The following is a 12245-nucleotide window of genomic DNA, read 5'->3' as shown; positions in this document are numbered from 1 at the left end:
CTCTTCTTGGCACATTGCTCACAGGCGAGTTGTGGAGGGAGATGGCCCCACTCATCCCAGAAGTGTCCCCCGCTTTGGGGGCAACTGCATCTGCGAGGCAGCTATGGGCAATGATGCCCCGCTGCCTGGGAGCCTGTCTCAGTCTTCTGCCTGCCATGAGGCCACGTGGCCAGGGTCCCAGGACACATTCCCCACAGAACAAGTCTAACTGGGTCAAGAACAGGCTAGTGGGGCCAACATCCAAGCCAACACAACCAAGACGGAGGCTAGCAGGTCCAAGGTCTGGCTATTGCAGGAGGCCCGTGGTGGAGCGAGCTTTGTCGTGATGTTGGGCAGACCTGCTGGTTGCTCTGTGGGGTGAGCGGCCAGCAGGAGGGTGCTGCCACCAGCTCATGTCACAGCCTGCCATTTGGTGTCCTCCACTTCCATGCAGCAGCCCTGGCTCAGAGACCCCAATGCCCTCCTGCTGTGGAAGGCCCCATGAGTACGTAGCATGCTGGGACACGTTGCCTGGGGTCCTTGTAAAGACGAGAAAGCAGCGAGGCGCTCTGTTTCATGATGCTCGGCAGAGCCGCGGGCCCACACCAGGTCTTAGATGGGCAAGGCTTGAGAGCCCATGGGGCTGGAAGGCCAAGCTGACCCCAGCCCCATGGGCTCTCCTGGCTAGCGAGCGAAAGACGCAAACCTGGTGGCCTTGCTTCTTTCCTTTTCGTTGTCGGGAGTTTTAAAAATGGATTCTGCTCTGCAGCCCTGCAGAATGGTCCCTCAGGAGTGCCAGAGAGACAGGCTGGCACCATGGAGCCAAGACAGCCCTGGGAAGCTACCACCCCACTCTGAACGTCCTAGCGCCCACCATCACCCGAGCTGCACAGCCTCTCCGCGGCACATCATCCCCACCGCCCCAGGAGGAGATGCATGTGTTCCCCATAGGCAGCTCCTGCAACTCGAATAGCACTCGCAGAGCTGACGTACTGCCATCCATCGCAGCCACCCACGATACTGCAACCCCACAGAAGCCATGTGAGACGCATAAACCACACAGACACCTTCCGAGCCGGCACATTTCGTACAGACACGTAACGAGATGCACAGGTCCCTTAGCCCCCCCACCGCAGCCGTCATCAGCCCCCGCAGAGTCAGACTGCCAGCCTGCGGGCGTCCCCCCCAGACACAGCATGACACACGTCCCACGTCACCACCAAGCAAGGGCCCGGCGCTGCGAGGCGATGCTCGCCCTGCAGCCATGGGGATGGTGCCAGAGCTGGTCGAGAACTGAGGGGGTTCATGGAAAAGGTCACCTTTTCAGTGAAGGATCAGCCGTCCCAAGGCCAAACGCTTCTTGGCTGAAAAAGAATGTAGTTTTTGGCCCAAAAGAACCACAAGTAGGTCAAAGACAACTTTTTTTTTTTTTTTAAAGGAAAGTTGACATTTTCTACAGCAAGATCGCATTTAGCTGGAATCCTAATTTTTAATTGAAAAAAAAAAAAAACAAAACCCAAAAATTCTTCCAGAAAACCTTCCACCAGCCAGGGACTACCATATGAGCCCAGATTAGGTTGAAGTCATTTTTAAAGACATATTAAGTTCTTGTCTATATTTTCTTCCTGGTTGTCATTTAAAGTTTTTGGTGCCTTCACTTCACTTCCATACCTTAACATGTTTGAGTCTCTTCTACGGTTAATATTGATTAATTTCTTGGCTTTATAATGTTTGGTTTGGGGATAATTGCACCATCCCTGTAACATAATTTACCCTAAATTACTGATATGTGCTTCTACCATTAGTTCTACTTTAACATAGTTTTGATATGACAGTTTTCTTGCTTTTTTTTCTTTTCCTTTTTTTTTTTTTATTTTTATTATTAAAAATTGCATGCATGAACTCTACACAAAACAAGTAAATGAGAATGTTACCCTGTGATAACTCTGTGATTGGAGGAGATATGCTTTCAAATCAAAAGCCATGCTCTTGTATTTTAATTTTTCTGGCCAGATTCCCCACTTTGCTTGGTTATTTTAGTGTTTCCCACCCCCAGAGCTGTGCAGAGAGGCCAGAACGCCCCAGCCTGCCCTGGTAGACCTCCAGCTTTCCACCGCAGCAGCCACACGTACACGTGGACCGAGGCACACGCACACACACACGCACATACCGCTTTTTCCCTCCCCGCTTGCTTCAGGCAGGGTATTTAACAAAGGACCTTTCTTCTGCCCATTCCTTTTTGTATCTCAAGTTCCTCCTTCTTCTCCACCAGTGAGTCACCCAGCCTCTCCCCTTTCCCAGTCGCCTCTCCTCCCTGCGGGAATCAAGCCCCATCCCACAAGCGCATGACTCCCAGCCATTTTGGTATGGAAAGGAAAGATTGCATTTAGCTGGAAACCTAATTTTTCGCAAGGAGGGAGCGGCTGCACCCATTTTTGGGAGAGAGGGGCGTTTTTTGGTGGACTGATGAATAGCCACAAAAAGTTCCCCCCAGGGCAACTTGAGGATCGCCTCGGCTGTGGGTGATGGCCGAGGTGTTGCCACTTAGCAAAGCAAAGCCGCAGCAAGGAATTTCTCAAAGGCTCTGTTTTAATATTAGCTAGTCCCCTAAATGAAAGAATGATCCCGTGAGATGCTCCCTGGGTGTCAGCACGTCCCCAGCACGTGTGCCAGAGAGACGGGAGCATGCTGGCTCCCGCCCCTGCCCCAGCAGCTCCCCACAGAGGGGTCCTGGTGAAGCACAAAACTGGGGAGAGCAGGGCAGCCCCGAGGACCCCACGCAACACTTGGGGGGACCCCAGACCCCGTGGCAGGAGGCAGGGTGTAGAGCCACGCAGGGTAGCCACAGTGCCAGAGCTGCCAGCAGCACCACGGGGGCCACAGTCACCACTGACCAACGCAAGACGGGTAAAATCCCATCACAGAGGAGCCCCCCAGGAGCCCAGCAAGATGGCAGGGCTCCTGGGTAGCGTGGTGCAAGGACTGGGCAAACGTCACTGGAGAGGGTCCGCGCTGCAGCACATGAGACCCACCGAGACCCTTTCCTGCCCCAGCACCAATTTAGGTCCCCAGACAGCAGCACAAGATGCTCCGTGCCACCCTCTCTCACAGCAGGGCTGGACAGGGCTTCCAGTTCAGGGTTTGGAGTTAGGAGAGTGGAACTGGGAGAGGAAGGGAGTATGGAAGAAGGAAGGGAGAAAATAACTGCCCAGTTGTAAATCCCTGCCTGGGGAGGAAGGACTTTTTTTTTTTCTTGCCTGTTGAAGGGTATTTCTGCTCTCCCCATTTGCTTGCCGGTGGGACTGCAGCTAGGGAGCTCTCTCCCAGGGAGCGTTTGCCAAGCCCCCCCATCTGCAAGGAGCACAGAACCCCAAATCCAGGCCACATCCCCAACACAGGCTGTATTTTCACACTAGCAATTCATGCTACAGTTTATTGCAAGTCAACCACACTGCACATCTCCTCACCTGCATGAAAGGATAGTCAAAGCAGAGTCATTCAAGCAAGGAGGTGAAATGCCCTGGCCTCAAAGCACAGCTTGATCTGGCACCAGAGATGCCGAAACCCAGCCAGACCCTCCAAACACAGGTTCAGCAGTGGGCTGGGCTGATGAGTCACAGGCTTTGTCTTGTAGCTCTCCCAGAGCAGAGAGGGGCTCGCTCAGCAGGCGACGCGGCTGCCGCACTCTGCAGAAGCTGCGCCGCGCTCCTGGGCGTCCTCCCTGCCCAGCTGTAGGGTGCTTGGAGAGTGTCTGCACCGACCTCTGCACAAGCTTGGATTGCACTGGGAAGGGGACCTCAGCCAGCAGCAGGTTTCGGGCCGTTGCATCACCCCCAAGAGATAACCTGTAGGGACACATGGGATGTAAGTAGAGCTGGGGGCAAGTACCAGAACTGCCTAACACTTCTTTCTCCTTGTCTGTGTATTTGTGTGTTGCAGCAATATCATCCCACCGACATCACCGGCCAGCTCAACCTCTCCGACCCCTCAGTCAGCACTGTGGTGTGACCTTCTCCCCGAGGGCCATCAGTCCTTGCCCAACACAGTAGGAAGGCACAGCCAGGACTGCCTTTCAAGGGACACTGATGGGTTCTTCTGGGTGAGATGGGAGGAAAGCATCCTTCATCCATACACAGTGACTTCATTGTATATCTCCCTCCCTTCCTAGGCCTGCTGCCATGCTCGTGCCCCAGAATGCACGGCAGAACCAGGACATGGTTTGGACTTCAGTGTACAGAGATAATTGCTTCCAACCAGTGCTGTTGATAATCAGTATTGCCGCTGACCGGCTATGTGCAAGGGCAAAGGACTTCGAAAGGCACATGGTGCCTGCTCTCCCACGGTAGTGTGGAAGAGCTGGTGCCAGACTACAAAAATGTGCTTCACTTTGCAGGCTTCAGGCTTCTCAGCACACACACGGCCCGTCAGACCTGTGCTCCATGTCTCCCACCATCCCGGATGGCTCCAGTGCGACGTGCTCATGGTCCCAAGAGGCTGGAGCAGCAGGCGCGGCTTGGCAGGCTGGGCACATGTTCCTGCTGTGCTTCTGCAGCAGGGGCTGGAAGATGTGTGCTCTGCTCCTCACAGGGGTGAACCCCCTGCTCCTCCCTCCCATCAGCCCGTGGCTATGACTTGGCTCCTGTGCATGGTCTGTTTGTAGCAGGAGTGCTCCCAGCCCTGCAGCCCACGCTCCTGGGCTAAACATGGAACTCTGGAGCTCATAACATGCTGTCAGCCAAGATCCTGGCTCCCTACCTCTCCTGCACAGAAGACATCCCCAGGACCTGGCCATGGCCAGCATGTAGCTCTCACACCATGGCTCTCCTGGCCAGGAACATCTCTATGGGGAATGGCTCTGGATGGTTGCATTGACCTTTAGCCAAGCTTCACACTGCCTCAGCACCAGCAATGCAAGGAGAGATGCTGCTGGCCGGTCGCGGCTTGCTGTGTGCTGCAGCGTCTACAGCGGCCACCCAGCCTGCCTGCAGTGTCAGGGCACCTCAGCAGGCACCGGCAGCTTCCCTGCCACACTCACCTGGAGTTCAAGCTTGCGAGCAGCTCCCATGGCAGCCCTGAAGCCCCAGCTGACGTGGCTGCATCTGCCTGAACCTGGAGACATGGAAACCACATCCCAGTTCAGGAGAAGGGAACCAAATAACCCAAGCTGATGCCGATCCTCCTCACACTTTCCTCCCCTCAAGCATACGTGCCCATGTGTCAGCATCCCCGAGCACCCTCCCTGTGGGCGCTGTGGGCGGGTACAGAGACACCAGTGTTGGGGAAGCATCTGGCACCAGCCAGGCTGGTGATGAGCAGCTACAGCACGGGCACAGGCAACATCGCATCCCGCCTCCTGTGAAGGCAGAAAACCTACCTGCAACGTGGTACCAAGCCCCAGCGGCATGAACTGCCTTCTCCTTGCCCCAGCCGAGCAGATGGGGCTTCCCCCAAGGGTCGGCAGCCTTTGCAGGCAGGATTTTCAGACGGCAGCTGAGGTCTGTGAGCATCGTCCCACTGACTGCAGTGGCTCCATCAACTTCAACTTGCTCCAGCTGAGAAATTGGACCCATTCTACTTTATACGTCAATGTAACATTAATACCAAGTTTTTGCAAGAGCTCAGTAAAGTCTAGACTGGAACATGAAGTGGTTTATTCCAGTGCTGTGTGCCTCTTTCTGTCTCTGCCTTCTGGCAAAGCTGGCAGGGAGCCCTGTGCTGAATCAGAGCCTCACCCAGCACTGCTGCAGGGTTTACAAGCAGTAAAAGTTGGAGGGATGGGGAGGGACAGAGAAGCCAGCAGGAAGAAAGGCCAGGAGCTTCAGGGAAGACTGGGAAGGAAGGGACATCACCATTCCAGGCTGCCAGGCTGATGAACAGCCTGAACAGCCAGTGTGGGGGGACAGGCCTGGCAGCAGGGGGACGGGGACAGTCTGAAACTGTCCAAATGCCAGCACCGTGCCAGCTGGCTCTCACCCACCTCCATCCAGGGGAAAAGAGTCCCCTGCCACTGCTGTGTTCCCTGGCTCCTGGGAGCCAGCGTGGAGCATTGCCCGTGGGGCTGGCCTTTGGGAACAGAGGACCAGGGGATGAAGGGATGAAGGCATCTGGGGAAATCCCCGCACATCAGCCCATCTGTAGGGAGGTGCCCCAAGGGATTTTCAAAACAGAGAGGCAGCTCCCCTGGGCTGAACTGAAGCAACATCAGTCATCCACAGCATGCCCCCCATGTCCTGAGACCACCAGCCTGACCTCCATGGGGGTCTCAGCCTCAGGACCATCTGGAAAGAGGAGCGGGGCTCAGGCGGCCATGCAGGATGACAAGCGAGGTCTTAGCTCCAAATGGGAAGCCCAGGGCTTCTCAGGAAGGACTGAGTGCTGTCACTAGAGAGGGTCTGGGAGAGCTGGGATTGCTCCTGGGAAAGGCGCCATGCAAGGGGCTGATCCTGACAGAGGTCCTGGGTGCATGGCTGGTAGCACTGCAGGAGCTGCTGCTTTCACCAGCTCCCCGCAGCCCCCGCAGCCCCCACAGCCCTCGCTGGGGAGAGGCACCACAGGAAGGGCCGAGTGGGAATCAAGCAGTGTGGCAGCATGCTGGGTTGGTTTCTCTCTTGAAAATAAAAACAGGAGCAAGCCACAGCTGAGGTGACATTTGGTTTATTCTCTGCATGATTTATTTAACCCTTACCAAGAGCTTGCCAAAGGATGCATTGACCCCTGCCACATCCCTGGCTTGTCCTGCAGCTCTTGCATGGGCAAGAGATTGAGCAAACAGGGGGAGGCTGGTGGCCACAGTCATCTCATTGTGGCTCTTATCGCCTTGCAATGGGTAAGAACTCATGCCAGAAAGGACTGTTGCTCCTCATTGAGAGATGCTTTTGTCACCCCAGCTTGTGCTTTCCTCTGGAGCACAGCTCCAGTTCCTTCCAGGCCATCTCCCAGTGTGCTCACCAAGCATTTCCATGCAATGCGGGAGAGAAGTGTTTCTGCAGGGAAGGGCAGGAGGTGGCAGGGCAGGGAGATGCAGGGGCAGCCCTAGCCCCTCTTTGTGGGCAATGGGAGGTGAGGCAGCAACAAGGGCTTTTTTGCAAACCTACACGGGCTTTTTTGTCCCCACTCCCATCACTAAGCTAATCCTAGACCTTGGCCTTGGATGAGCTTTAGCCTAGGGGAAAAGCTGTTGCGGGAGGAACCACTGTGCAGCCTCACCCAGCCTTTGGCAGCCCCTTTGCTGAGCCCCATCAGTTGGAGCTCAAGGCTTTATCTCTTTCCAGCCCTCACCCTAAACCTTAGCCTCATCCTAGGTCTTGGTTGTTGGCTGAGCCTTCTCAGCACCAGCAGCCCCGTCTCAAGGAAAAAAACTGTCAAAAGAAACATTTTGCAACCTGCCCTGTCCTTGGGTGGCACCTGGAGGGGTCTGGTTCTTTCTGAAAGTCCCAGGGAGGCTCTGGAGTGCCCCAAAAGCACCCAGAGATCTTCAGGTGCACCAAAAGGCACACTGAGACCTCTGGGGCACACCAAAAGGCAAACCAACGCCTGTCAGGACACAAAAAAGCTAAACAGATGGTATCTGGATGCACAAAAAGCCAAGCCAAGAGGTCTTGAGGGCACAGAAAGGCACGCTGAGGCTGCTGGGGTCACTGAATGGCAAAGGGGGAGTGTTGGGGGCACCAAAAGGCCCAAGGAGAGCTTTGGGGCAAACTGAAAGGCAGGCAGAGGCTCCTGGGCTGCACCGAAAGGCAAATGGAGACTCCTGGGGTGCACTGAAAGGCACCCGGAGGAATATGGTGTGTCCTGAGATGCACACAGGGGCTCCCAGGATGCACCAAAAGGCACACGGAGGCATACGGTGCAGCCCCAAATGCACACTGAGGCCCCTGGGCAGCAGAAGGAGCAGGACAGGGTGAGCTGGAGGAGAAGGATCACCTGGCCCCCCTGGGAAGGGGATGTGCAGGTCTGAGGGTGGCCTGGGGGAGCCTCCCGAAACACTGAGAGCATCTGTGGTCAGACCATGCCCTGCAGCGGGGCTGAGCTGGAGGCTGCTCCCCCCGGCAATGGGGCAGAGGGAGCTTGGCATCGTCTCGGGGGTCTCTGGGAAGAGGGAGAAAAGTGATTTCCAGGAACAGAGCATCCTCTTACTGGTCTACAGGGAAATGTTTGCAACAGTGGGGTGCAGACACCTGGAGAAGGGCATGGAGCACAGCCCACCTGGGGCTAAAGCCTGGTCACCCTGCCCCGGCGTCCCTTGCAGATGCGAGGTCTCCTCTGGAAGCGGGATGCCCTGCGCACGTTGTGGTAAACGACTATGATGGAGCCCATGAAGGTGCAGTAGAAGATGCTGACCATGAAGGAGAAGGGTCCAATGATCAAGAAGACAATGTATTGCTGGGCAGACAGTGAGATCTCCTGGCATTGCCTGAAGGACTCATTCCCGAAGGCCATGATCGGGTACTTGTTCAGCTGCTCTGGGACTCTGCACAGGAGCAAACTCTTCTCTGGAAGAGAAAAGCAGTGCTGATGGGCACACTGGGCAGCTGGGACAAGGCAGGTTTCAAGGACAGATGGGATAGCAGGTCTGCATATGACAGGCAGGACCAGGGCAGGAGGACAGAGGCCAGGTTGACCAAGATAGCCAGGGCAAGGTACAAAGAAGGGGAGCAGTGAGGGTTCAAGGCTCATCTACGTCCTGCGCCCTGGGGAGTGGGACAGGATGGGGAGGTGGGCGCAGTGCTGGAGAGGGCACTGGAAAATGGGTTTGGGGCAGGATAGGATGGAGCAGGATGGTAGATGGGGCAGGCAAGGTGGTGGGCCTGGTTCCCAGGGGATAGGGATGGGGAGCAGTGTGCAGCCAGCCTGGAGATGCCACAGAAGGTCCCAGCCAGCACGAATGACAGGCGCGCACCTGAGCTGGAAGCAAGCAGGAGTGGGTGGCAGCAGAGGGAGAGACCTTGCTGGCAGAGCTCTCTCGCCGAAATTCATGGGGGAAGAAATGCAGGATCAGACCCATGTTCATGAAGGCACTGGGGAAGGGGCTAAAGGCACTGAGTCCTGGCCAAGTCAGCAGTGATGCCCACCCTGACACACAGGCTCATCTTGCCCCCGCAGGTGCCCATTGCCCAGCTCGCCTTGCCCTCACTGTGGCAGGATTGGTGCCACTGCTGGGGACAGCATTGGGTGCCCATCGCTGGACCATTGCCCAGCCCTCCTCTGCAGGCAATCCTTGCTGGTGACCAAGGGTGGGCACCAGGGACCAGACTCAGGGATGCATCCACCCAAGCAAACACAGGAGCTGCCATGGCCTGAGCACGGGTCCTGGGGAACCTCGCCAAACCCCCACGGGCACCGACCACACGAGCCCACGGCCAGCTGGCAGCCAGGGTACTGGATCCTGCCTCAGCCCCAACGGGGTGACCAGCCGTCGTGGAGTGGGTGGGGGGCTTGGGGACACGGTCCTCCGGGCACTCACCTTGCACTTTTTCGCTGTTGTGGCTGAGCCAGTGCCAGAGGGGCCAGATGCTGCAGCTGCACACCCAGGGGTTGTCCTTCAGGAAGAGGGCTTGGAGCTGGGGCAGGGCATGCAGCACCCCGGGCTCCAGCTCCCCCAGCCTGTTGCTGCCCAGGTTGAGCATGGCCAGGCTGGTGAGGGGCAGGAAGGTTTCGGGCGTCAGCACAGTTAGGTAGTTGTTGCTGAGGTCCAGCTCCTGCAGCACCCCGAGCCCCACCAGCGCCTGGCTGTGGATCAGCTCCAGGCGGTTGTGGGGCAGGCTGAGCAGCAGCAGCCCCCGCAGGGCAGGAAAGGAGTGTGGCCCCAGCACGGTGATGAAGTTGTAGCCAAGCCACAGGGTGCTGGTGTTGGCCGGCAGGCTCTGCGGCACCTCGCGGAGGGCATGCTGGCTGCAGTCCACCTCCCCCGAGGAGCAGCGGCAGACGGCGGGGCAGGCTGGCGAGGGCAGCGGGCGCAGGAGAAGCAGGCAGGCCAGCACGGTGCTGGGGCCCCTCCAGCAGCCCATGGCTGCCCACCGAGGCGGTGAGGGCTCCTTGACCTCCGGTGCCAGGATTTTCCCACAGATAGGATCCCTAGTGCCTGTCGGCTTGCCCAGCCACCCGTCCCTGCCTGGCACCCTTGGGTGAGCCCAGCAGCGCCAAGCAAATGTGCCAGGCAGTGCCTGGCTGCAAGGGGAGCGGGTGGACGTGCTCGGCTCCCTGCAGCTGTACGCATTCCCCCGCTCACCACCCACCGCCTGCAAACCCGGAACGGGCTGCGCTCCCGGCCTCAGTTTTCCTTGGGGTGGAGCGGCACTTCTTTCAGCAAATATTTTTGCAGTGATGCCTGCGCTGGCAAGGTGTGGAGCCGTGCCCTCGTCCCTCCCTCTGCCAGGCACTGCTCCAGCCAGGTAAGCAGCCAGCTCTGTGCGGTCTGGGATTAACTTCTTGTGTGTGCTGCAGGCTGGAGAGCTGGAAAAAAGCAAAGCCAGACCCATCTCTTGGCCTCCATCCTCCCCATGGGGCATCCCCCATGGGTGTACTGCCTCACCAGCCCTGTAGAGAGGGGTGTATGGACCCAGGACCCCCATAGCTGGCTGGGGTGGGACAAAGCTTAAGTCGTATCATCAGCAGGTCTAACCCCATCTTCTGTGCTGGCTCACCATGCCCAGAGGTCCTCACTGGGGAGCTTTGCTGGGAGCCATGGGCCACCCCGCTGAGCCCAGCCCTTGGCCAGGCTCTCTTTGACCCTGGCAGGAGACCACAAGCCATGCCAAAATGAGGAGGGTTGGGATGTGAGTCCCATGGGTCACCCTCCTCCTCCCCAGCAGGATCACTCATCTGTGTGCACACTGGGGGACACCCAGCAGCCCCCACATGAGAAGGTGTGGGAAAGGTGAGCTCACCGGTCTGCTGCTGCCCAAAACTTGTTTACCCTCACCCCAGCACGGCAGCGCTGGTTGAAGAGAGCTCAAAGTCTGCCTCCACCCTGTTTACACCTGCTCCAGTTTCAAAGCTGCCTGAAGCCCCACAGCAGAAGGCTGGAGAGGAGAGACGTCACCTCCCAGCACCCACCGCCCCTGGCAGGGCTCAGTGGACACCGAGGGACCAGGGGACACGACCAGTAGCACCTCAACCCACCCGCAGCCCAGCACAGGGGCCTGGGGCAGAGACACCATCCTCCACTCACACCCTTGCAGCTCCTGTCCCATTTGGGACCCCAGCGGTCACGGTCACGGAGGAATCCCTGGCACCTCTGCCCCACAGCCAAAGGGCTGGAAGGGCAGCAAGGCAGCGCGTGCCTGCGCCCCAGGCCAGGACCAGGGTGTTCCCAAATCCGGGGCAGAAGCAGCAGGCAGGCAGTTTATTAATAGCATCCAGAGGAGCTTTGGTTTGTTTATCTATCCTGCAGCAAACTCAGTTTGCTGCATTAATCCCCATCTGGAAATAATTCAGAGGAATCCTCCAGCCCAGCCCAGCCCAGCCCTGAAGCAGGGCACAAACCCGCAGCCATGTGGAGCTGCAGCACCAGCTCATCCCGCCTGCAGCTGCAGGCTATATGGGGACCCGAATTTTTAGGGAGCCCTGTCCCAAAATGCTCTTCCTCCCCAGGGGTTGCATTGCCTGCTGCCTGCAGCCACCTGGGATCAGGTGAGAAGTGCAAAATTCATTGGAAAAAAAAACCCAGCTATTAAAAGCAAGGCCATTTCCAGCTTTTGTCCTCAGAGAGCCCAGGAGGCTGCGAACCCACCTCAGCTCCTCCGCCAGCCCCTCACTGCCAGCCTGCTGCTACCCCCATGGCATGTGGCAAGAGAGATGTCCCCAGTGTCCTGCCTGCCGGGGACACCGGCCAAGCACAGGGCTGGTGCTGGTTGTGCCTGGCCCCACTCCTGTTTTGCATGCATTGGCTGCACCCCACTGCAATCGCAGGCTGGTGACTCTTCGGGGTCCTGAACCCCAGCAGAGCCACCACTGTCCCATCACGCACACTGCCAGCGCTCGGCAGAGCGTGGGTCCCTGTCACTGCCCCCCTCTCTGGAAGGGGGAACCCAGCACTCTGCAGGAAGAGCCCAGGTCCCCGTCCCCAGCCAGGGCTGCACCCAGCAGTGCCCTGCTCCCCGCTGCAATGCCTCCTCCTGCAGTTTTGGGCTCCATGTGGAACAGCACAGCCTGTCCCCAGGGCCAGCGCCAGGACAGGCTGCTCTGAGTGTCCGCTCTGCCAGGACAACTCAGGGGGCCAGTGCTGACCGATGGAGGAGTTCCCCGAGGCATGGGGCTCAACACCA

At 57.8% G+C, this 12245-nt stretch overlaps 2 protein-coding genes across 15 annotated transcripts in view; one reads left to right on the top strand and one right to left on the bottom strand.

The window, feature by feature from the left end:
- Positions 1-5626, top strand: part of GRIN1 (glutamate ionotropic receptor NMDA type subunit 1) — a 39965-nt gene extending 34339 nt beyond the window's left edge. For 7 of the 14 annotated variants that reach the window (XM_087752842.1, XM_087752836.1, XM_087752838.1 and 4 more), the window contains one exon: positions 3919-5626. In XM_087752842.1, coding sequence (XP_087608968.1) covers positions 3919-3987 — 69 coding nt within the window. In that variant the 3' untranslated portion in view covers positions 3988-5626. Of the gene's footprint in view, positions 1-748; positions 3873-3918 lie in introns of those variants that run through there. The other 7 variants (XR_015703679.1, XR_015703678.1, XM_087752829.1 and 4 more) reach the window with 7 other exon arrangements.
- Positions 5627-6769: 1143 nt separating this feature from the next.
- On the bottom strand, positions 6770-10193 carry LRRC26 (leucine rich repeat containing 26). Its single transcript, XM_009476479.2, has 2 exons — positions 9443-10193; positions 6770-8471 (listed from the first exon to the last, which is right to left on the bottom strand). Exons 1-2 carry the CDS (start codon positions 9984-9986, stop codon positions 8191-8193), a joined length of 825 nt encoding a protein of 274 aa, XP_009474754.2. The 5' UTR covers positions 9987-10193; the 3' UTR covers positions 6770-8190.
- Between the last annotated feature and the right edge of the window lie 2052 nt (positions 10194-12245).

Source organism: Nipponia nippon, unplaced genomic scaffold, assembly GCF_047370975.1.
Source record: "Nipponia nippon isolate SJK-2023a ecotype South Korea unplaced genomic scaffold, ASM4737097v1 scaffold_16, whole genome shotgun sequence".
NCBI classification, from domain to species: Eukaryota; Metazoa; Chordata; class Aves; order Pelecaniformes; family Threskiornithidae; genus Nipponia; species Nipponia nippon.
The sequence above is the reverse complement of the archived record's forward strand: the minus strand, read 5'-3'. Positions and strand labels throughout refer to the sequence as shown.

What these genes read in the sequence shown, in the direction of transcription:
- LRRC26 (XM_009476479.2), bottom strand. Translation starts at nt 9,986, where the DNA reads ATGGGCTGCTGGAGGGGCCCCAGCACCGTGCTGGCCTGCCTGCTTCTC. An exon ending in CAACAGCGAAAAAGTGCAAG is followed by an intron (nt 8,472 to 9,442) that starts GTGAGTGCCCGG and finishes TTTCTCTTCCAG; the next exon opens with AGAAGAGTTTGCTCCTGTGC.